At 47.9% G+C, this 24,677-nt stretch overlaps 1 protein-coding gene across 1 annotated transcript in view; it reads right to left on the reverse strand.

Moving 5' to 3' along the window:
* Positions 1–2,225: 2,225 nt before the first annotated feature.
* The window catches only part of MSI2 (musashi RNA-binding protein 2), a 254,694-nt gene continuing 232,242 nt past the window's right edge, over positions 2,226–24,677 (reverse strand). The window contains exons 11-13 of the mRNA XM_010573965.1: positions 6,644–6,852; positions 4,751–4,828; positions 2,226–2,439 (exon numbers count right to left, since the gene is read on the reverse strand). Of these exons, the coding sequence (XP_010572267.1) occupies positions 4,787–4,828; positions 6,644–6,852 (251 nt within the window). The 3' untranslated portion in view covers positions 2,226–2,439; positions 4,751–4,786. The remainder of the gene's footprint in view (positions 2,440–4,750; positions 4,829–6,643; positions 6,853–24,677) is intronic.

Raw genomic sequence — 24,677 nt, forward strand, 5'->3', positions numbered from 1 at the left:
GTCCTAAATCTGAATAACTACATCTAAATTTTTAACCTTAATTACGATACACCTACCAATATGTACTAGAAGAGGAAGAGAGAAAGAGGGGGGGAAAAATTCACTACACTAGCATCAGGACAGCACTCTTACAAGATAGCCATTTTATACACTATTAACATACAACAATGATCAACAAAGAATATTCTATGAGGTGACAGGGAATGGAGAGGAAAACCAACTGGTAGTACAGTACATCATCAACATTGACAAAATATCAATAAAAAATTCCCTGATGGTACATTGAATTTCAGGGAATTTGGTTTGTTGTTTTTTTTCGTTTTTATTTTTTAAAGAATTGTTTTATTTATTTTATTACTTGATCAAGTCTCAATATTTAAAAAGCGTCCAGCATTTTGCTTAAACCTGGTTGTTCTGAAATAAGAAAAAAACCTAAAATATTACATAAAAAGCATGATTCTTTTTTAAAAACAAGAAAAACAAGGTTTTCTCCTTTCGGTTAGCAGTATGGTGCCTTGTTTTTGTTAAAGATGCCTTGCTCTACCTTGTCTATTGAATGTCTACATTAGTCTACTTGTTAGTAAAATTTACAAAAATAGGAGTGCAGCAGCTCTTTTTAACAAATGTCGCATTCAGTGTCTTATACTGGCTGTACCTAAAGTACCAAATTTATAAACGTAACAATTTAAAAAAATATTAATAAAACTTGTCAATATTACGTTAAAAAAAGAAGAAATATATCCACACTACAGTATGTTCTTAATGCCACCTACCATGTTGTACTTCTAGTTTGCTGTTGCAGGCCTATTTACCAATATTAAAAAAATTAAATTAAAAAATATCCTTCATAAGTTTCCTCCCCCAACAGAGGACCATATATATAACAGCCAAATATTAAACATGTGCAAATAGGAAACTGTCAGTTTTTCCCCTACCAGTCACAGTGCAATGATGTTTTATACTTTATTTTTTTTTAAAATTCTGTTTACAACTACAATAAATTAAAATCTTCCGTTGCTTCTAGGGTGAAACTTGTAGCACTGAGGTATTCCCAAAAAAAAAAAACAAAACAAAACCAAAAACAAACTGAAGTTGCTTTCCTAATTTGTTAATACAGAAAGTAATGGATAAAAAAGGTAACCATGCAAGCTTTAAAGCCGCTCTGCCCGCAGCAGGCGAGCGCGGAGGAGGGACCTCGCCTCCGCCCGGGCTGTGCAGGGTGCCCAGAGCAGCTGAAATGACTGGACAGCAAGTTGATCTAGTTTAAAACAACAACTAAAAAAAAAAAAATAAAGGTGTGCTTTGAACCATAAATGCGTTAAATAGGAAAAAATCGTAGCTTCTTTTTCAGTCTTGGGAAAAGCAGGTTTTAAATTAAAAAAATACCACTAGACTGTTCCTTTGTAAGCTGTGCACGTCTGATAGCGAAGATGCTGGTATGACGCTAGGAGAGCTGGAAGGTCTACCACGCCTACGGAGCAAGCTGAACAGTGTGTGCATCTCCTAACTCCCGCGGGCCAGCTCCGGCAGTTGGTCAAAAAGTCTACAACTTTCTTTTTTTTTTCTTCCATTTTCATAGAGAAACTGCCTTAGGCTGACTCCATCACAAAAATAGGTTTGTATTTCTCTTTCTTAATAGTTTATATGTAGTTAATGGAATTGTATTTACAGTTTTTTTTTTTTTTCAGAATTCACAATTTCAAAAAACCTTATATCACCTCTTTCAACAAAAAAAAGCACTTATAGAAAAAGGACGCACAAAAAGTTTGTAGTCCTTGCCTTATTGCCGAAAATAGATAGAATCAGGTTAACGAAGACTCCACGAACGAAAAGAAGGGCTAGAGAACCTGCTGCTCACCCGCGCCCCCCGTGCCCTGCAAGGCCACCCCGAAACCGTGCCCGCCGCCAGCTCTGCTCCCCCCGCCACCCTCGGCGGCCGCAGAGCCGGCACCAGCGGCTGAGACTCCTGTCACCATCTCAGCATCCTTTAAGCAACAACGACTACGTAAAACAGAAGGGAGAAGGAGGGGAGGTGGGAAAGAAAAAACGAAAGAAACCCCTTAATATAAACAGTTACACTATGGTTAGGCTCTTGCTAGATACACAAAGAATTAGAACTACGTGGCTACGAGACTATGTCAAAATGCTACGAAAAAATGTGGTTTGGAGAGGTTTAAAAAGAGGGGGGGGAACCCATCGAGAAAATAAAACGAACAAGAAATGGGTTTTATATACATACTTTTAAAAGCTGTTGTTTTTATAGTACAGCAGATTCATGAGATGATGAGAGAGATTTTAAACAACCTAAGTCCGTCGAGTGCCACCTCCAGTTTGTTTGCGTTATCGGTGATGATGTAGTGCTCAAAGTCTGATGAGATCACCCAAACGTGGGCCCGTTCAGAAACTTCGCCCCGTCTTGCCTGGACATCCAGAGAGACTCTGCGGGGAGGAGAAGGCAGACACAGGACACGGAGGAGAGCGAGAGTTAATGCGGGGCGAGTGGGATTTTTTTTAACCCCCCCCCCCCGAGTGTTTGCAAACGCTTTGCGAAGCCGCGGCGCGCTCAGATCCACACCGAGGGGGAATCCGGAGCGAAACGGCTGAAATGCGGAGGCGTTCCTGGGACTGCCGCCGTGGGAGAGTGTATTTAACGTATTTACTGCTCCGACTTTCCGGCTCCATCCCCGTGGAGTCCAGCTAAGCCCGGACTTCAGGCCGGCAGTGCCTTCCCAGGCAGGCTGGGGTTAGCTGTGTGCTACTCTGGTTTAGGAACAATAAAATGTGACTTGATGTATCGGAAGGACAAAAACCGTTCCTCGGGCATCTGTTACGCCAGGAATTTACACGGTGTCGGTAAAATGATTTTTTTCTAAAGGCACAGCTGAAGTACTTGAAAGGTAACAACTTCTACACAGGCACACTGCAGCGGCGATGATTTATTTTATAACAGAGGCTTCAGCTTCTAATGCTCTGTTCCTGCTGGTGCTTAATGTTGAGAAGGAAATAAATATTAGGGGACTAGCTCTGCAGGCGGCCGTTTGCAGGGCTGGCTGCGGCGGGGAACACACCCTGGTCGCACGTTTTTGGGGGTGACCTCCAAAACCCATCCCCAAACGGCCGTGCCCAGGGTGAGGTCCTGCCAGCACCCCACAGGTCTGCGGGAATGGCCGGTCCCTGCCCCGGGGACCTGCAGCTCGGCCAAATTCATCCTCATCCTCATCTCCTGCCCCGAGGAGCGGGGGCAGCCGGGGTGGGCGAGGGACCAGATGCCTCGGGATGCACCGCCGCAATAAAAATTTCAAACTCGGTGGTCCTTGAGGAATTAATAATAAGGCTCATTTCCTCCTCTCAAAATCTATTTTAATTAGTAATGAGCAACATTAAAAGCACTTTCTGTTTTTAAGTCATTAATGGTTTGAGTCTTAATACTGGCCAGTAAATGATGGTTACAGTTTGATGTGTTGTGGTAACTGTAAAATGATTACAATACATTAATCTGATGAACGCTGTCTTCATTGCAGCGTTATTAGTGTGAATTATGATGTTCTGCCTAGGTCTCCAGCCAGCTTTGTGTACCACCTCGTTATTACAAAGGCTGACGGCCCAGAAAACATGAAGGATTCTGACAAATTGATCCGTGAACATACACTGATACGTGCAAATAATAACTGGGATTAAAGCAAGAGTGCTTATGCCACTTCTTTCTTTCCCATAAAAAATACTACTTGGTGGAGCAAATTAATTGACAGAACGATTTCAGGTAATCTTGTGTGGATGTGGGTAGATGAAGAGTAAATAGAAAACCCCTTTATCCACTACTATTTAGGTGTAAATCTATTTTTATATAATTTAAAGCCTCCAAACGTTTTCCACAGTTCCCAGCCCCTTGACTAACTGCAATTCTAATTTCATACACTGATTTTGAATGTAAAACATGTGACATTGATCAGGTAGTGCTGGGCAAAAGGCAGAGAAATAAAATCTGTCACATCCATTACATTTGTCTGCGTGGACTAAGAGCTCTACAGGTAAACCTGTGCCATTTAATGCGCTAAGTTCTGTTTTTCATTGACTGACTTTTCTAATCTACTCTATTCTTGGTGTAAGAATATTTGTTTGCAAAGATGAATAAGCCAAAGGCCAAAAAAATTTAAAACAAAAATTAAACATTTAATTAACTTGAGCTTAGTTCAAAGGGTAGGAAACTGGCAGTGATCCAAGGATGCATTACTCAGGTAATGTCTTTAATTTAATTTGCTTAGGTTTAATTTTTTTTTAATCTTGATAATTGCTCTATGGTTACTAGTTACAATGTTATCTTTTAGCTGTAATATTTGGTACAGCACTTAATTAAGAATGATGGTTTCTCTGTAATAAAGCGGTGGGGCTCGCCTATTTTTAGACCAGTGCATTGGTAGCAGATCTATAATCCCCATCGGGATGCTGTCGGCTGGCCCTCGGTTGCTTCCCCACAGGTTTCTGGGATTGCTGGTTTTTCTGCGGGGCTTTTGCCTCTCCAAACTATTGCACTAAGTGTCCTGAGTATGAAAACGTGACTTTTGGGGGGTTTAGCTCCCGATCCGTCTTCCAGTTTCCAACCCGTGAGATTGATTTGAATAACATAAATCACAGAAAGGAATGATTAAAGGCCAAGGAAAGACGAAATGAAGATAAAAAAATTGTTCACTTAAAGTAAATATAGGGGAGATGGTAGTTTAGCACAAAGTACAAATGGTATATACTGTAATACCTCCAAGTGAGATGGCAACCAACCATGTGTAACGTTTCAATGGTATCCATTTGTAAAAGCCGTTGCAATCAAAGGTCCCTAAAATTGTACAATTGTTAAGTTCATCAGTGCTCTATACATGGGAACAGATGATTATTAATTTTGGCAAGAAATTATCAAAGGACTTGAAAGACTGTGTTGCCAGCATGAATAGGTATTTCCGAGAGCTGTTCTGGTCACCAGGGAGTCGGTGTGCTGAACCCTACGGTACCTTTCCAAGACCATAATCTTCTCATTCCCCCAGTTGCAAGAATAAGCTTTGGGTTTTCCCTTCTTTATTTTTAAACCAGGGTTAGTAAATGGAGAGTGTTAAATAAATATATATGTAAAAAAAGCTACGGGATTCTTTGCAGTTATTGGGGGAAATTAAGAGGCTGCCAATCTGCAAGTCAGATACAAAATCGTTCTTTGGAGAAGTGGTAGTGCAGACAAATCCGGATACCCAGCCTTGTACCTCGTATCCTATTACTTGAAAAATCGGGATGCTGCTGAGGCCAAAGTGCCCAAGTTTTCAAGAACAAACAGGTCTTCTTCTTTAGGTGAAAAATGGAAATAAGAGGTGTTGTAAGTGGTGAGAGATGGCAGTTTAAATTGATGTAGCTCTTAGCAGAGCAATAATATTCTGCGTTTAGTACTAGAATTGATCCGAAGGGATTGTCAAGTCCCTGGCGTGACCACGGGAGGGGCAGGACCGGGACAGGAATTGAGCACAAGGGCACAAACGGAGGCAGCAGGGTTTTTTTTGTCTTTTTGGGTACTGGTTGCTTACGCAATAAAAATAACACAATTTCAGGAACTTTGTCTGCACTACGCTCCTGCTCCCCTCACTCATCCAATTCGGTCAGAGAGTGAAATTCTCCGCTCAGTTTGAGGGATCTGGGGGAGCCCTCTGTACTTTGCCACGTTTGTTGTACAAGAGGAAAAAAATCTCATCGTTTTACTACAAAAAGGGAAACAACTTCAGTTGCAGTTTTTCTGTTCGGGAGACTGACAGCCAACAAAGAGGTCCAACCGCATTCATGCTAACACACACAGGTAAAAACAGCGCGATCTGAAAAACAGCATGCAGCTTTGTTAAGCAAATCTCCATCGCCCGTCATTAGTGAGATTGCAGACCCACGCGGCATTAAAGAGGCACTTTTCCAACGACTTGACAACAAAACGGTAGCGACTTACTCGTAACCTGCAGATTTTAAGGACGGTCGGCAATGCCGTAACCGGCTGGGAGCGACCCAGGAGGTCAGCACACGCCAGATCCACGGGGACGCTGCTGCCGTGGGGATGGGCGAAGGGCAGCAGGACGGACGGACGGCCCCTCGCCGGGGTGGCTGTGGGCAACCCCGGGGTCCTGCCGGCCAAATTAATGAGCCGCTTTTTGCTCGTTTAGGAGCTGGGACAGGTGCGTTGTTTGCAAACGGGCGCATCAGCCGGGATGGGTGGTTGGGCTGATATAAAGCCCGTACGGATAATATGCAGGAACTTTAAAGCCCCTCATTATTGAGTTTTATGTTATTATATAAAATAATAATGTGAATTATTATTATAAATTATTATTAATATTATTTCTTTATTATTGTTTCCTTTTGAGATGCGTCACGTCTGGGCCGCGGAAGGCGCCAGACAAGCCTTTCCAGCCGAGTTGGTAACCGGAGCGGCTCAGGCACAGCTCTATCAGGCTACGGCAGCAAGGCGCTACGCTCGCCGTCAGGTCATCGTTAACAAAAAAAAACCCCCAAAACCCCAACGTAACCCCTCCACCACCACCGCTCGGATGTCATTAACCAACGAAAGACCAACCAACCCCACCCTGGACCCAGAAGCGGGGGCGGCGGCTCTGGCGCCGGCGGTACTTACGGCGATCCCGTGGCCGAAGCCGGAGCCCGGCTGCGGGCTGGCGGCGCTTATGTAGTTACCCACGCCGGAGTCCTGGCTGGCTGTGCCGTAGAGATCCGCGACGGGCCCTGGGCTGTTGGCCCCGGGGAAGCCTCCGGGTCGGGCTGGGTTGGAGCCTGCCGGGGAAGCGGGTGCGCCAAAATTCGGTTGAGCACTGTAGCTATTCAAGACTGGTGTGCAGAGAATAAAGCTGGGTATGAGGCCAGACGCCGGGCATGCACCGTTATTACAAAGCCAAACACCAGAATAAACAGCCTAGGCCCAACTTCTAACACTTAACCAAGGCCATGCGATAGGAGAGCAAGTACTGGATAAGAGTCAGCCCGTACTACTACGAAGCTTAGAGCTCCAAAAATATATATATGGATATATATAAAAAAAAAAGAACAATCATTCAACACACTACTGCAACCAGAGACTGGAGGTGCTCATTTTCACCAAATTATCACAAAATATAATAGGTATTTTTCAACATCTGACTTGATGCTCATGCAGTAGTAACAAGTTCTCTAGGTCTGGGCACGCCGAGACAGCATTCACATCCCATGCAAACTACAAAGGAACTAGTTTGAGACTACACATTGTGGTAATATTGATATTAAAATGTTGACAGCAAATAACTTCAATCGCGTCTAGGAAAATCGTTTTTGGATCCATTCGATACTTTTGAAAAAAACCCGCCCTTTTAAATCAGTAAGCTGTAGAAATAGTTCAATAGGTGATTTTTTTTTTTTTCTTTAAATGGTATGGAATGGAACAGTTTGGAATTTTTTTTTTTTTATGACCAAGGAGAGTGTTGTTTTATTGAATCTTTTTCCTTTTAATTTGGAGAGCGAAGACTTACCTTCGTCTCCAAAACCATGCTTGGGACATCAACCAAAATTAAACAAATAAATAAAGATCAAAAGCAAAAAAGAATTCCAGAGGGTGTATGACAACTCACCTCCTAATGTGGAAGTAAAAGAAAATTTTTATTTTTTTCCTCCCTTTTTTTTTTTTTTGAGACAGAAAAACAATGTAAATAAGAATGATACTAAAGAATAAATTTAGATATTAAAGCATGTTAGATGATCAGGCTTCTGGCATTTCTCACAGTTGCTCTCGGATGTAAAATTTATGAGTAATAAGTTTCAATGCGAAAGAAAAGTTAGCGGACTAGGAGGAGCTGGATGGAAATGGCTTGCGGGAAGCTGGAGCTACACCTGAGTGGCACTTGCAAGGTCCTTCGGGAGCACACGGAGACTTGCCGCTGGCCCACAGGTCAGAGCTGCGCTGACCGACTGCGGGGTTTTACCGGGGATGGAAACCAGCCCGGGAGAACGCCCGGCTCCCTCAACAAGGGCAGCCCGAGGGAAGGCTTTGCCAGCACCTTAGGTGGGCTGCGGTGGGCACAGCCTGGATTTGGTGCTGGGCCGCCGTCTCTCCCACCCTGGCCCCTTCCCCCTGCACCACTATCCCGAGAGGTCCCCATTTTTCAAAGGAATGAATTAGCCGGTCAAAAAAGGTCAACCCAGCAGCTGTCGGCTCTGCGATGACAGGGAAGTGAATTTTACAAAATAAATGGTTTAATGCAGCTCTGAACTGGTAGCAGGGGAAAGTAAGTAGGACATCTCAGCTAGCAAGTTAAAAGAAATAAGGCATGAGAGAGTAAACAGATTTTGGAATTCACTGGCAAACGAAGCGCCTTTTTATATTATTAAAGATTAAATGTCAAGATAACATTTGGCCTTCTCACTCATGAAGAAAAATATCCAGCTGAGATGTTCAAAAGCCTTTTATTACTTTAAGCTAGCACTTTTTTTTCCCTTTTCTTCCTTCTGGTTCAATAAAATGGATGCGAGTTTTACTGCCAAGTCACACACAAAACCCAGTTGGCCGGCCTGAGCAAAGGCAGGAGCACGGCAGAAGGATGCGGCAAGGCGAGGGGGGTGTGTGTGGGGGGATTCTGTTAGTAAAATATTCCCGCAAAGCCCTGCGGCAGCGCTGGGAGAGCCCGTTGCACCGCCACCGCCTCGGCCCCAAGCCACTGCCCGCGCGATGCCCAAAGCCACCGGCCGCCGGGTCCACCACGGGGAGGAGCAGAACGCGGCACGTGCCGACCAGCCGTGGCGATGCCGCGGCTAACGGGACAGACAGACGTACGCTGCGGGACCCGCTTTGCCATGTCCTGAAACCTTGCAAGGAGAACAGCAAACGGAGACTGAGGAGCCAGAGAGACGCTCTGTCCCCCCAAACATCCCACCCCAACCGTTTACATCTCTAAGAAGACTGGAAATACCGGCTTTCATACATGCCAAAAGCGCTGGCAACTGGTTATTCAAAAGCCCTTCTGACTGCGGGTACGTAATGTAAGAAAAAGGTGATTTTCTATCTACTGAACATCAGTTGAATACTCCACACGGCTCACAGGATTGCCTGTGGAAAAATGGCCATGCCAAAAGCACGCCCGGCGGTCCATCGCCCGGGAACCACCGCGTGGAGGCTGGGGACGCCCCGGCACCGCTCCACGCCGTCTGCTGAACAGCTGCCCGGAAAACTGTATAGAAAGGGCTGGAAGCTTTCACAGAGCTGACGCTTTGCTCCAGACCCAATAAACGAAACAGGAAAGCTCTCATAATTACGAGGAGGCTAAGCACTCCTCAGAAAGCCGCATTTTAACGATTCACTCAGCCATGGTGAGCTGCTAAATACTCGTCTTCCTACAATAGCTGCACATAAGCTCACCTGGAGCCAGAGGCACTTTTACCATCGCTTTGAAACAACAGCAAAGGGACCTTGAACAACTTTCCCAACATGCAAAGTGCGATGTGTTCTGGTATGAAATACCTGGAAACAAATTTATTTTACACAAACCTGGAATAATCCAAGACTAAAATGAAGAAAAAAACCCCAAAATCCTCCAGACTCCAGATACTGTTTTACTCGTCAAAGAAAACTTAAGACTCTTTGGAGACATGTAGCTTTATGACAAAGTTCCTGATGTCAGCTCAGTCACTGGAGGAGGCAGAACCTGTCCAAGAGCCATGGCTGCTGTGAGCTGCAGGAATCGCAGAGCATTAAGATTAATGCCTTGCAGGCTGGAAGGAATCTGAGACTTTCCCCCAGCCACCAGCATCCTGAAGTCAGAATGGGAAATAATTAAGGGCAGAAGTTCGGAAGCACGTTGCTGAAAAACCACCAGGGGACTGTGCTGTCCCAGGAGAGGGGAAGGAACCACTGACCATGTCTTGATGCCGGTCAACGGAGACCAGGAGCAAAGCCCGACCTATTGCCTGGTCCCAGCAGAGGTACTGGCCGAGCTGACCAAGTATCTCCTGACTTCGGTTTGTCGGGAGGACCCATCAGACTGATTTAGCATTGCATGGGGTTGGCAGGGCCGTCTCCTCCCCTTCCAAGGACTGCCAGCACTCAGAAGTCCTGGCAGTCAAAGTACCCATTTCCAACATGCTCTGAAAGGTTCAGGTCCAATTTACCAACCAATTTCAAAGGAAACCATCCTGCGCCGGACATTTTCACAGCTCTGAGACTGCGGCTAAGTGCCTCCAGCTCAAGGGTTTCCTCTACGCCTAATTTGCAATCCCAAGTTGTCACCAGGAAGCCCTGTGACAGATCAAGGTCGGGAGAGATGCGGAAAAGGTTAGATGTGTCTGTAGGTCACAGCTAACCAACTTTTATCTTCTTCAGCCCCAACGATCTCCCATCCTCTGCGTTACAGAAGCTCCTTCCTAAGCCGATGGAGATCAAGAGACAGAAGCCAAGAGATGTGGCAGTGATGGGAACAAGGAAGTTTAATGTCTTGTTTGCTTCACTTTGAATTTGCTGTGGTTTGTCTTATGGAAAAGGCTCTGAGCCTGTGAATTTTGACCAGTAAGTGAACGTTTGCCTGCAGGCCAGCAGGATGGGTTTTGGGAAGCCTCGGGCTCTACATTGCCCAGTGCCATGGTGGCTTGAGGAGCGCTGAAAAGCAATGAGGGAAAGCAAGATGGGGCATGAGAAGCTGAAGCAAATGTGGGTTCATAAAGCAGTCCCAGAACAGGCTTTTTTTTAAATGCAAAGTGTCGGTGATGGTGGAGTTGGGATCTGCTGTGCACGGCTGGCACAGCAAGAGCTGGACCTTGTCTGAAGGGGTGGCTGGGAGAGCCACGACAAACATCGGTACTGCCTCCATCTTCCAGAGGTGATGGGAAGAGACAGAGAAATGCCATTGCTGACAAGGCTGGAAATGGATAAAAGGACCTTAGACTCGGTGCCTTGCCACAAACCATTGCCAGCGATTAGTATTTACAGCAGTCAGGTTTTGCTATGGCAGAAGCCAGGGTTTGCTGTACTTCCCTGCTGCAGCATGCACCTGCATGCAGGGTCTCATCTCGGGGAAGTGTTTGGGGCAACAACGCACGTTCACTGCACCCTCGCCCCCGCCCAAGCTGCATCTCCTCAAAGGAGAAGCTACTGAAAGTCTTTCTGCTAAAATAAATATGAATTTGAAGAGAGTTTTAAAAAAGCATCCATATCCTCAAGACAGTGCTTCAAGGAGCAAGGCTATTTTATTACTAACTCATCCTGGTGTCCTTTAGCAGAGCCGTCTTTGTCCACATTTAACATGCGTGTAAGATGCTTCTCAACGCAACGTTCAGACAACACGTGATTTATGTCAAGGAGCCGAGAGCTGGAGCCTGAAACACTCCTGGCAGCCCAGGTTCACGCAGAGGCAGGAGGCTCGGGGCTACAAAAAGCTCTGCTGGGAGCAAGGACGGAGCTCGCTGGAGCTCGCTTATCAAGTGCCTTCTCCTGCAAACTGCCATGTTAACACAGACCCTGCTCATATATTAATCCGCGTTCAACGAGAAAGGTCACTATTGAAAGATAAACTCTCTTTCGGTGAACTCTTGAGAAATTTCTAAGTCAGGATTCATTATGACATTTGCCTTAGCCAACGGCGTATTACACTAACGAGGATCCAAACGCCTCTCTGCGGGGGCGGAGAGGGCAGCTGGGGAAAGCACAACAAGTTGGATGCTGGAATCCCACCCAAATAAACTCAATTCAGCCATGAATGGTGACAGGAGAGGGAGGGAAAGGGAGAAGAAATGTAAGGATTTGGACATTACTGCCCTACAAGAACTTGCATGGTACCGGGCTGACGGTCAGTCCCTTAGGGCCTACTAAATTAGACGTGATGACAAAGCAATGATTTTAAGCACCACTGAAGTACACTGTGTTGCAAAGGAAACAAACCAGGCGAAATACATACAGAGGTGTAAGACAAGCACTGCATGGGGATCGCTGCCCCCCAGCCCGCATCGAGCCTTCTGTGACAACACTCTTCCCTCTCCTACAGCACCAAACCCCAAAGACTTAAACACCATTGTGGGGAGGACTGGCTCCTACAGCTGCCTCTTCACCGCTTACTAATATGGTTTTGCTTTTTTTAAACATATAACAGATATGAATATTTCAAAAGTAAAAAAAAAAAAAAAAAAGGTGAAGAATGGTACAAAACACCGTTAGAGAAACTTGTGGCTGCCTTCCCAGCCATGGTGCACAGGCAAAAAACCCCTCAAACTTGAAAGAAAGCACCACATGATTTACTGGATTTCCTCTTTGAGAAGAGGCAGGATACTTCAGGATGAGATACAGTGCCCTGTTATCACAGCCAGAAATACATTTTGCACTTGAGAGAGCAGCTGAGAGCAGAACGGAGCCGGCTGGAGCTGCCCCAGCTTCTCCCCATCCGCAGGCGCCCACATCCCCTGCCTGCATCCCGCAGGGACACGGCCGGGACCCCACGGCTGCACGGGCTCGCCCCAAGGTGTGTGTTGGTCAGTGCTAAACCAGCGCTCCCAGAGACCCGTCTCGTGGCACTCGATTGCCACCCGCACCTTCCCGGAGAGGGCTCCTTATCCCTGGGCGACAATCCACACGGAAAAGTGGCTCTGCTGGTGTAGCTGGAGGCAGAATCCCGCCACAGACAGGCCACCTTTTGATGGGGGTGCTCCCCAGAAAGCAGATCCCGTTATCTAACACCACACGGGGGACAGAGCGACGCGCATAAAGAAAAAGAATGAAACATCCCCCTGTAAATATGCATGCTTTATGCATCAGGTTATTAATTTTTTCAAGCGGATAAAATACAAGGGCTCACACTGCACGGCCACCGGCACGACGGCTGGGGCAGAGCACCCGAATGCTCTGCTTGGCAAGGGACTGCCCTCCCTCCGTACTCCTCAACTTCTTCTAAAGCAGCTCCTCCTCGCCAGAAATTCGCTTTTAATCTCACACTGAGTATTTTCCACACCCAGTGCCGGCCATCTCCAGCAATTCTTTCCTCCAAGGCTCTCCTCGCTCCTGCCTTGTCCCACCGGCCCCGGGGTGGCTTTCTGTGCAAACAGGCTTCTCGACAACTTGTTGATCCAGCGCTCTAATTTCTGGATGACTCTCTCATCTACCATAAACAGCCACGCACAATTTGGCAGGCATTTCTACCATCAATGTTTATGATAATAACTACACGTGCTTGAAAGCAGCAGGAAATTTTCAATATAACTATCATTAAGACAAAATGCTTTAAATCAAAGCCATTACCCACTACCAAGACTCAAAGCTCACAAGATTAGGCTGTTTTTCTATCTTTATGAAAAATTCATATAACATGCTGCAAACATCATCTTCCAGCTCGAAGGAGTAAATGATATAATAACATTGAATGCTGCTGACAGGGATGGAAACAGGCAGGGGCTGGGGAGGACAGGGCAGGGAGGTGCCGTTTGGCAGCAGCCCGGCGCGGTGAGCCGACGGGAGAGCGGGCACCCCAGTCCCGTCGGCAGCAGCGAGCGGAAAGTATTTATCTGAACACGCTGCAGCCCGTCCTTCTGCCCACGATGGGTTCAGCAGAGCTGCGAAGCTGGGTCCCGAGCAGCCCGGCTGGGACAGGGAACTCCACCACAGTCTGGAGGCATTTAATTTGCATCACTTGGGAGTTACTGCTGGATTTTAAGAGAAGATTTTCGTGGAAGATCAAGCATTCCAGCCTGCTGTACTGCCTTTACAACAACCCAAGCGCAAACGCTGCAGAGGACATTACAGTAAAACCATGGTGACTGGTGCAGGGAAGATCTCGCCCTTCCTTGGGGATCCCATGTGTCCTGAAGCATGAGCACTAATTGTAGCGTGCGTGACTAACAGACCGGCAGTCACAGTGTGATGCTGATACTTTAAATAACCAGCCACGGTATGGACTGCCGGAAAACTTCAGCACCTCATGCAAATCTTACATCATTAGTGCTTAGAGCCTTCTAAATATCATTAGCTAGCACTGCACCCATGTTACAGACAGCTTGGCCAAAGCTAATTCATTGTGCATTCACAGCTGAAGCTAATGGGAGCTTGTACCTTGCTTTTCAGAGATGCTAACAACCAAGATGTGATTTACCCAAGACTGGATGTACAAATTAACGCCAGTCTGAAATAAGACGTCGGTGCTGCTGGTTCTCGGTAGCCTATCCTGGCTGCAAGAGCACGCAGGCATAGCACTGAAAATTAAATGCTCACTTTCAGACTCTTTTTTTTTTTCTATACTGATCACTGCATACAGCTCCAGCTACAGGCACAAACACGTTCGTTTGTGGTCAGGCTGAACTATCGGAGGCATCGCTTTATTGTATCTGTGCTTTGACATACAGTGTTATTTTATGTCTGAGACCACACGTGGCACACCTCAAATTCAGATCAATGCTCAGACTCAAAAATGTCTCAGAAATAATGAGCTGGAAACACACAGATATTCTGGAGAGTAACAACGTGCAAACAGCTCCCAACTAGCTGAAACAGAAAGTGGGAGACAAACCAGAAAAACAAATAAACCCAGCGTTACAATTAGAGGTGCCATTTAGTACATCTCTCGCGGGGACCCGCAAGGCGCAGCACTTTGCTCCTGCTCTTCCCAAGCAGACTTGAAAAGCAAACACCTCTCTGTAAGAAGCCCGTGGCAGACAGAGCTCCTCTGCAAGTATGAAAAGCTGTAGATATTTTGCTTATGACAGCCGGTTCAGCCCTGACTCTGGAAAATCAAACTGCGAGCTTTGTGCCTTCCCTGTCACCCCTGACGCAGGTCTGTAATGGGGAGCAGCCAGGCAGCCCCGGGTTAGAGGCAGCAGTTGTCCCTCCCCTGCAGCTATATTGGCCCTGCAGGGAAAAACATAAAATAAAACAACTGTCGGGCTCATCAGTAAAATAAGTGGTGATGAGGCCAAGAGACACTGAGAGCAGCTATCTGCCATAACAAGGTACTATTTGTACATTATTTTCTATCTGCAGTCACACTTTAAAAGGTTGTTCTGCCTCTGCAGCCCCTTCGGAAACGGCTTCACACATCAAAATATCGCAAGGATAACGACAGAAAGCAGTGGGTGGCGAGCAGGTTCCCGGCTCAGCAATTACCGCTGGAAGCGAGCGGAGCACGGGGAGGGAGCGCTGCCCAGCCCCGTCCTCGCCCCCGCGCGGGGCTGCCGACGATTATTCACACCCCTCAGACCCCGCGCCTCGCAGCGGTCCGAGCCGCTAGGAACCGAGCCGGCACATCGGCGTGATAATGGCAATTGGGATCTTGCGGCGACCGTTCCTGCCGCGGCCCCAGCGCCCTCCCTCCGCGGTGCAGCACGGGGATTTCGGCTCCGGCACCAGCACAGATGCTGAGCAGGTGGCATGGACACAAAAAGCAACTGCTAAGCTACTTTAGATGAGCAGAGAGCAAGAGCTGGGCGGTTTCCACAAGCGTGGGCAAGCTAAAAATTCAACTGGTGCAGGTGTTTTAAAAGCCCACCGCTGTCCCTCTCGTGCGTGCTGCGGGCACGTCGAGAGCACCTGCTTCTGCTAAATACTGCGGTTATTGCACCCGAAGCATCAGCCACGTCTGCACCGACGGGCACCAATTTGCAGAAGAAAAGACACAAAATTCAACGTATTCAAGCCCAGCTTTTCTAAGTCCTGCAGTTATGTAGCAGGACAAATAAATGCACTTTCCAGCCTGGCTGTAATTTTTTGCCAGCGATCAATATTTATTGCCTAATCACATTTTCCATATTGCAAGTTAGCGGTGTCACTCTCGCGCTGGGCCGAGTGCTACACGGAGGCCACACAAAGCTTCGCTTGTAGAAGCTGCAATCAGGGAGCCAGCTCTTGTCACAGCCTTACAAAAGGATTTCCTCTCGAGCGGCTCATCTTTAATCATTATAAAAGCACAGAAGTTTAATCCATTTTTGATGTAAGCGCTAATAGCTTTGTGTCCTTGAAGTTCAAAGTGGTCTTCGTGCATGTCGCTAATTAGCCGAGCAAGCAGCCATTCAGCTCCCTCTCATGTTTCTAATTAGATCCTTAACAACAAACAAATGTCGACCTTACAAAGGCTGTGCTACGTTTCCCTCCATTAGTTAAACAGTTTGGGAGGGATGCGGTTCCCATTTGTCCGCAACCCGCCCCCCCGGCACAGCACTCGAGGGTTTCGGGCCGGGGGCACCCGGGTGCCTTTGCTGCCCGTCGGAGAGGTTCCGCCGTACTGATGGCGTTTTCCAGGGATGCCAAGCACCCCAGGGCCACGGCGAGGGGGGGTGACCGCCCCACGGCCCCGCCGTGCCCACCGGGCCGGCCACGGCCCGGCTCTGAGCTGCTCCTCCCCGCCAGCAAGGGATGCTCACCGGCTGCATTGAGACAAGCAAATAAAACAGAGAGGTAAATAAACTCCGTCCCCTTAGTCAGTGTCCTAACAGGTTTCTCTGTCCATTTAACTGGTTTTGCAGTTAATTTGAAATCTGGCGTGCTTTAACGTTTACGTACTTCGCATCAAATGCTCGGGACCGTTTTCTTCCGCTCTTTTCTGGCGCTCGATGCTTGTAACGTGCTGCACCGGAGCCATTTCAGCAGCACCACGCTCGCACTTTGACGTGCTCGGGTTTTCGGGCAAGCTCTTTGCTCCAGCCCTGGCTCTTACAGCCCAGCATCTCACAGCCGGTGCTGCTCACCGGAGAGAGCACCGGCAGCGGCACGGCCCTGCGCCCTCCCTTGGGCAACGCCGCGATCGGAGGGGGGATAAATGAAGAGATTTCTGCATCAGGGAGCTGCTGCCATTGTGTTTCTCTCGCACACAACTCGGAGGGCTGCGGATGCTCGCTGTTTCGCAGCATCTGACCCCAGCGCTGTACCTGCTGCCTGTGTCTGCACATTAAGCTTTAACACTTATTACCATCCATGCAACTGGCAAATAAGGGCTAAAGCTCGTGATGCTGTGCTAACGCTGACTTCTCTCTAATAATTTTTCTATTTAAAATGAAGGAAGAGCTGAGACAGGCGACGGCAGTGCTTTCACCTCGCGCCGGGTAACACGAAAGCTGTTGCTGCTTTTACCATGGGCAACCACATCTGCATTAATTGTTTACCACAGCCCGGACAGGTCTTTTATTAATATTAATGAGTAACAGGGAACAAAAGGCCCCTTTATTTTTAGCCTACTCTAATTGCGTAGTAATTACTCATCTACAAAACAAATGAGCCGAACTCCATTGCCATAGCAACAGAAACTCCGGCCTCCCACTGTACCACATTAACTGGCTATCACTCCTGTTAATTTTAAATTGAAGCCTTTTGTACAATAACAGACAATACAGGAGGAAAATTAAAACAAAACCGGGTCCTTCTTTCACTGCATATTTTAAGTCGTCGCAGCGGGAGGGCATTGCCCGGGGGGCATCTTCCCACTGCCGATGGACCCCTGTGGGCTGGATGGATGCTCGGGAGCACAGGGGGGTTATCCAGGTAACAGAAGAGAAATCCAGCCCCCAAAACCCCAGTGCTTTCTGTGCAAGGATCCTCTCCTGTGGGAGAATCTGCACCAGGCGCCTGCCCAGAGAGGTGCTGGGCGCGTTGAGCAGACCTGCCCGGCCAGCCAGGTGCCAAGGCCACGTCCCAGCAAGGGTCATGCGGCTGGTACTAACACCCCCTAAAGGCAAAACCTCAGCTCAACGACGAGGAAACACCGAGAGAAGCTGCTGCCCACCACGTGGTGCCTGGGGGAGAGCTGGTGGCACCGGCTCCGCTGTCGGCTGCTAACACCCCAGCCCCTCGGGCGGGCAGGATTTGGGCACAGCCACCTGGGAGTCCTCACGGCACAAAGCTCTGGTCTCTGGTCTCTTCTCTTACCTATCGGGAAACACCCTTACAAAGACCCAGCTGTGTGAGTTTATTATTTTTAAATAGCTCAAGTTTATATACCTGCAGACCATTTTTGCATTCTCTGGCAACTACTAATCCACCATGCTCCTCAAGCTAATCCAGAGCCAGATGCATGCTAACAGCTGCTGCAAGGAAAAACTCCACTGCTTCTTTTTCAGTTTTCTATTTCAGAAAGGAGAGAGAGAGAAAAAAATAACTGTAATTATGTATTTACTTTTAAAGCATTCGGGGAGAGAATCAGCATGAAAATACTCACAACAGTATGTCAGTAAAACACGCGCTGTGTCCCATTTAGTACTAACGGGTAACAGCCCGCGCCTGCTGCCAGACAGGCAAGTTACCTCAGCTCAGCACGTCCTTTACACGTTTAGCGATTAAAATGCACGAGACATGCTCGTGTGCTCGAGTGTCTCATTGCACTGGAGAGCTCAGGCTGAAGGCCCCGCTTCGAACTTCGCAACGACTCGTCTGCCTCTTGTGCGGAACACAGTCTAATTACACCGGCCAAGAGCTCCTTTCCTCCGCTGCCGCCGGGCGAAAGGGAACCGAACACGGGTAATGGGCCGTCGCAGGGTTTTGCGGGGCTGGAGCGCGGCTGCCCGGCGAGGGTGGCTGTGGTCCTGAGCACCAGCGAGCCCGTCCCTGCAGGCGTCCAGCCCGGCCGCGACGCCAGGCAGCGGCAGCGTCTGCGCCGTCACCGCTTGCCGTGGGTCAAGAGCAGCAGCCGGGACACCGGGATGAGCTCTGCCGAGGAGTGTTTTCCCACTGAAAATAATTCTCCTGATTGAAAAGACTATTAAAAGTTAGCCACTAAATTCGTTAAAGATTAACTTCCGCTGTACTTAAGTCTGCACTTCAGAGGTGGTCACTAATTGCGCTGGAGATGATTTATCAAGTGCGCGAGATTTTCTATTACAAAATTATTGATTAAAGCTGATGTGTTTTAACCACAATAGACTTCAGCCAGGAGCCCTGTAAAACGACCGCTGCTGTGGTCAAGGCCTAACAGCAGCAGCAACAAATTGTTTTAGATCTACTGAATTTTCTACTGGGCACTGCAGGGAGCTCAGTCTCTCGCGGACAAAATAAATCAAAAAGTAGCATCCTACAGTAAAATAAGACAAACCGTTTCTGCGTGTAGCCTGCGTTCTGGAAAGGACCTGCGTGATTCTCACCCCGGACCAGCACAGCACTTCTGAACTGAAACAGAAATGACTCCCCTTTTATTTTTTTTTTTTTTTTTTTTTAATTCGAGGTAGTAGTCAGGAAAGTAACTGTAGTTCTCGCAGAGCAAGAGGATATTGCCAGTACTGAGGCCAAAAGCACCCATGGAAACGCAGAGTGGCCTCCTCTAGAGCTGCACTACACTAACCAGAGGCGCACGGCATATTCACTGCCCAGGCAGGGGCTCCGTGCAAGAGCCCGGCTGCTCTTATTTCTGTTTAATACGCGACATTTGTCTTTGTGTCCACCCCTCACCGAAGCCCCACGGGGTGCAGGGTCCCTCTGCCTCACCCTCCCTGCCGGGCCGCCTGCAATGCTCTCCGGCATGGAGTGCCTCCGCTATGAAGATAAGCAAAAGATAAACTCTGATGCAGCCATTAATTTTCCGATGCATCAGCCGCCAGGCTCTGTCATGTAATTACCGGCGGTTCCAGTGGAGTGAGAAATTTCAGCCCGCTTGCTGCTCCCAAGTGGTCCACTTGTTAGGTTCTGGCTTTTGAGATTACATAGCTCAGATTAAACTTTATGTACTTTTATATAGTAGAATAAAAGAGGGAGAGCAGTTCCATCAGAGCTGCCGTGCCACAAGGGAGTCCTCTCAATGGGCCGTATAAATCCCAAATTGGTTCATCGCTGGATCTTTGAAATGCTCCTCCTTACGCCATTTCTGTGAGCCGCTGGCGGCTTCTCTCCCTCCGCACACGCAGACCAACCCTCGTCCCACTTTTTATGGCCGCAATTTGCTAACACTATGGGTGCCTAATGACAAGATTAAATTTTCAGAGCACCTTCTTTAAGTGTAAGACAAGGCTTCCTAAACCCCATGCAATTTGTCGCTCTGCTGACTTTTAGATACACTCCTCACTTCATCATACGCTTGGCACATTAAACAGTGGGTCCCCCCGACTCCCTGGCAGACTGAGATCTAAGGGGGAAATTATTCTCCCCCTTGATGCACAAGTGTTTCAGCTCCCCCGTAGCAGTAAGGAAAGTAACAGGGGTGGCTCGGATTGCCTTGCGCAGGCTTGTGTTGCGTCAGCCCCATCCAAGCGGCTGTTTGCTTGATTTACTTTATGTTCTATTAGAGGTAAGGAGCGGATACAAATCCTTAATTACATTTTGAAAGCCCATTCTGGATATTTTATTTCCTTTGAAAGCGCTTGCCGGAGTAAGAGCACTAAAGACTGCCTTGACTACCCCCGGCGGAGCAGAAGATGCTCCAGCTCAGCACATCTGGTTTGCGGGGACGGCCGGGGGGCGCGGGGAGGAGGGAAGGTGTGACCATGCCATACAGTATCTTTTCTACTCCCAGCAGGATGTTTTCTGACAAGCAACGAACTAAGCAAATAAACAAAAGCCTAATTCGGGATCTCAATTACCATCTGTTAAACCTACTGACTGCAGCTTCCTCTGCGAAAGGATTTTAGAAGTTGAGCACAGAAACCTGGGCACAAGAAGCAAAGACACTCACTGGCTCAATGGCAAAGATGATGAACTTGCCTCGAACTCCTCACGCTGGTATTTATGAAATGTTAAATCTTCATTTAAAAATGTTCCCTTAAGCTGGGTGACATGGCAATGAGTACGACCCACCGCTAGCTCAGAGTCTCTGTTGCATAACAAGATTTAAGGTTTATGACCTAAAAACGATTGCTTCGTGTCTCAGGATAGTCTGCGGGAAGCTGCTTCACGCACACGGTATTATTTAGAAACCCAAATGGAGTGATTTGCGTTTGGCACATCTGGTCTACGACTGCCAACGAATGATTCTATGGGCTAATATGGACGAGTAACAGGCTGATGAAGAAACCATGATTGTAAAATGATTTAAAAAATATCTTAAGTTCTTTTTAATACAAAATAAAAATAAGAGAATATAGTTATAGTCAGCATTTTAATTCCTAGGGGGTTTAATTTGAAAAAAATAATATGGCAAATTTACTATCAACGTAACAGCATGTGCGGGTTCTTGTACACAGGGTGTAGGTTGCCTACAGCCAGCTTCAATTTAAACTTCCAGATAATGGGATTTAACAAATACGGTACTATGGATCCAAGCCGTTAGCAGCTCTCTGCTGTATTGATAGCCCTACGCTTTCAATCAGACCAAGGCTATGCTTTTAACTGCCACGCTAGTTCACGTTGATGATACCTATAATATCAACTCAACAATGCATGTTCTACAACTACATCTACTGCTACCAGTACAACTACTACAGTGCATGCATTTAGTTCAGTCCCACAGATACATACACTCTAAGAACAGGCAAGGGGAGATGTGAAATGTTTTACGGGACGACAGGTGTTTTGTTTTTTAAGTAAGGGAAATTAATAAAAACATCAAAAGAAAGAAAGTGTACAAAAAAATAGAGACATTTCTCAAGAGTTGGTATGAGTCGTTTCTTGAACCGTTTCGTCTGAACAAGCAAAAAACATGCAACCAGCTGCTACTAACAAGAAGCTGGACACTGAGAGAGGATTAATAGGTGTGGACAAACCTTCCCGCTGAGAGCGCTCAGAAGAGTGTTTGAGAGGAGGTGTGCACGTCCGAGTGTAAGAGAGGCCGGAAAGTATGCCTCAGAGACACCCTCTCTCACAGCAGCCCCAACCAAGCAAGAGAGAAAACAACAAAACATAACTGCTCACACTCACCATCAAGGTCAGTAGCTCACGTTACGAGATTTGTTATAGCTGGCAAGTATAAAGTACAGTAAGGGGTTGTCGGGGCGCAGGGCTCAAAGGCAGCACTGGCAAGCCGGGACTGGCGCCCAAAATCCAGATGTGCCGGGGGTCGGGGTGAGGCGGGGGGAGCAGCTCCCGGCGCCGCGGCACCGCGCTGTCCCACCGCGCTGTCCTGCCGCCGGCCATCTCGGCGGGCAAAGTGTGCCCGTGGGAGCCCGCGCCGCTTGCCTGGGACGGGCGCGCACGGCTCCTCCCGGTGCCGGGCAGCGGGAATCGGGCTGGATTACAGATGGCCTTATGGGTTTTGTCTCCAGTCCTCAGGGAGGAATAGTTGGTGGCAACAGGTTGGGAACTGGAAAAATCTCAGACTTGTCAATGAACCAAAGAGGAAGGAACGAAAACCCTCTCCTGCCAAATTTTCCTTGTCTCGCTCTCCTGCCAAATGAATCCCTCCCATGTCAAATGCAAGATAAAAATGTGCCCCCTCCCCATGATTGTATTTTAAAAAAAGCATTTACACGACAAAAATGTTTTACACGTAAAATATGTCAGGTGAATTCAAAAGAAACGTGACATTGATAGTGAAGTTGTCTAGGAGGAGTTTGCAGCATTCAGGCTTTTAAGTTTGCTCGTTTTCCATGGCTCAGGTCCCAATTCATTAAAAAAAATACAAGAATGGATGAGGTTGTCAAAACCAGCTGAGGGATTCGGCAGCACAGTCCCACCCGGTTTGAATGGATGTGGCCAAACCCCTCTGTCTGCTCGAGGGACCTCAGCTATCGCCTCGTCACTGAGACGTCGACTGGGCACGTGATTTATTAAGAGAAGCATCGCTGCATTCACCCTGCCGGCATGTGACCGGCTACGCTAGACGTGAAATTGTGAGCGGCACTGAGCACGAGCAGGGGGAAATGTCCCTTTCTGCTGTGACAGAGAAGAGAACTTGTTGATCTAGCACGGTTAAACTGGTGACTGCATCCTCACACGCTGCAACAGAAAAAGAAGGGGCAAGGGCAGGGAAGCCCGGGTGGGCTCCTTTTGCTGGCCGTTAAGCAAACGTGCAGGCTTCCCAAGAGGAGGAACATCACCCCGGGGAGAAACCGAGGTGGTCAGCGCCTATGCACCGCAGCCCAGGGGCTTGGAGCGAGAGGACTGCAGCTTCCTTGGAAGACCAAGATGCACGCCTGGAGGCGGACGCTCTCCGCTGGCGCTCAGCCCCGCCGGCCGGCACCGGTGCCCAGGCCGAGGTCCGATGCTGCCGAGCCACCGCACCGGCAGCGAGACCAGGACGGTGGGGAAGAGCCGGCAGGATAGGGCTGGAGAGCGGAGGAGGTCAATTTGGAGCGAGCTGGTGGGGCCGGAGCGCTGCAGAAGGGGCAGCAGGGATGGGGACGTCTCCGGCAGCTTCTGGGCAGAGCAGTCCCCAGCGAGCGGAGGGGCGGTGGGACGCGCCTGCCTGGGCGTTTTCCAGCTCTTTTCCAGTTTACTGGCAGAAAGGGGGCCAGTAAGGGCCAACTGTGTTGCGCTCTGTGCTTTTGGATTAGGCACGCGTGAAGGAGGGCTGTGCGAATTTGCAAAGGAAAAAGAAAAAACCAACTGAAAAGAAAAGAATAAAAAAAAAAACAAACCCCAACCATTTTTCTTGTAATGAATCGGGCCCGTACACTGTAGCGCAAGATCGATCGTACTCTACTGCTCCTGAATACAATTCACTACCATTGCTGGATGGAAGTGGCGAACCCAGGATGTCCCTTCCGAAAACCGTCTTTGGATGGAAATGACTCTACGTAAAACACCACTGTTCCCAGAGCACGTTTCACTGCAAATGTGAGCGGCCGTCGGGCCGGGCCGGTGACAAACCCATCTTCCTCCTTGAGAGCTCAGGGCTGGGGTGGGGGGGCTCTTTTGATTCAGTTTTGGGGTTTTGCCAGTTTTGTGCACACAGGCAATTTTGAGGCTTGAAAGACATTTCCAAACACCATACTGCTCTTTAAACTTGCCAGAAAGGGTGTTGTTAATTTAGGGTTAGATTTAGTTTCGTATTGCAAGTTCAAATAAAAAACAAAAACGAAAAAACAAAACAAAACAGAAAACCCAACAAAAGAAAAAACCAAAAAACACTCAAATTAAAGACAAATGATTTTCAGGCACAGAATTGATCAATGCTCAGTTCAGTTGTAATGGGCACCAAAAGCACTCCGATTAAAAAAAATAATAATAATCAGGGAAGCAACGTTAATCCAGCCAAACCCTCTGTGCCTTGCTAAGGGGCAACTCACCAGGTCTGTTTGCACGTAAAACAAAACCTGAAGGGCAAAAACATGAGGAAGAGGCAGAAACAATGAAGTCTGTTTTCCTGAAATCATATACAAAATTAATCTCTTTTTTTGTTTGTTTTTTTTTGTTTGGTTTTTTTTTCTTTTTTTTTCTTTTTCTCTTTGGGTTTGTTTTTCCCCCTGCATGAAGGGGCAGTAGGAAAAGCCGGGAGATGGGGAATCCCCACAACCAGTCTGGCAAGTCACCCCTTAGGCGCTCTCTACATGCCACAAGATGAAACTGGTACAGATAATCCTTTGTAGCCTGCAAGCAGTGCCAGTTTGCATGGAACGGAGTTCTCCTGGTGTCTTTCTTTGGCCTCCATGGCATCAGGCTCGCACCTGAGACACACCTGGGCCTGCGCCCTCCTCGTAACCCCTCACGCAGCGGTTTAGTCGGGACTTTTCGGGAAGAGCCCGGTTAACCCACCGGCACTGCCAGAAAAGCCACCGAGAAACCCCCGCTTCAGGACCGTGCCATGAGCGAGCTGGAAAAACCGCCGCCGCGTCCTCCGCTCCGGCACCTCCGCCGTCCACGCCGGCCAGCCGGGCCC

The sequence above is a fragment of the Haliaeetus leucocephalus genome, unplaced genomic scaffold (assembly GCF_000737465.1).
Source record: "Haliaeetus leucocephalus isolate CR32 unplaced genomic scaffold, Haliaeetus_leucocephalus-4.0 Scaffold395, whole genome shotgun sequence".
In the NCBI taxonomy this organism is placed as follows: domain Eukaryota; kingdom Metazoa; phylum Chordata; class Aves; order Accipitriformes; family Accipitridae; genus Haliaeetus; species Haliaeetus leucocephalus.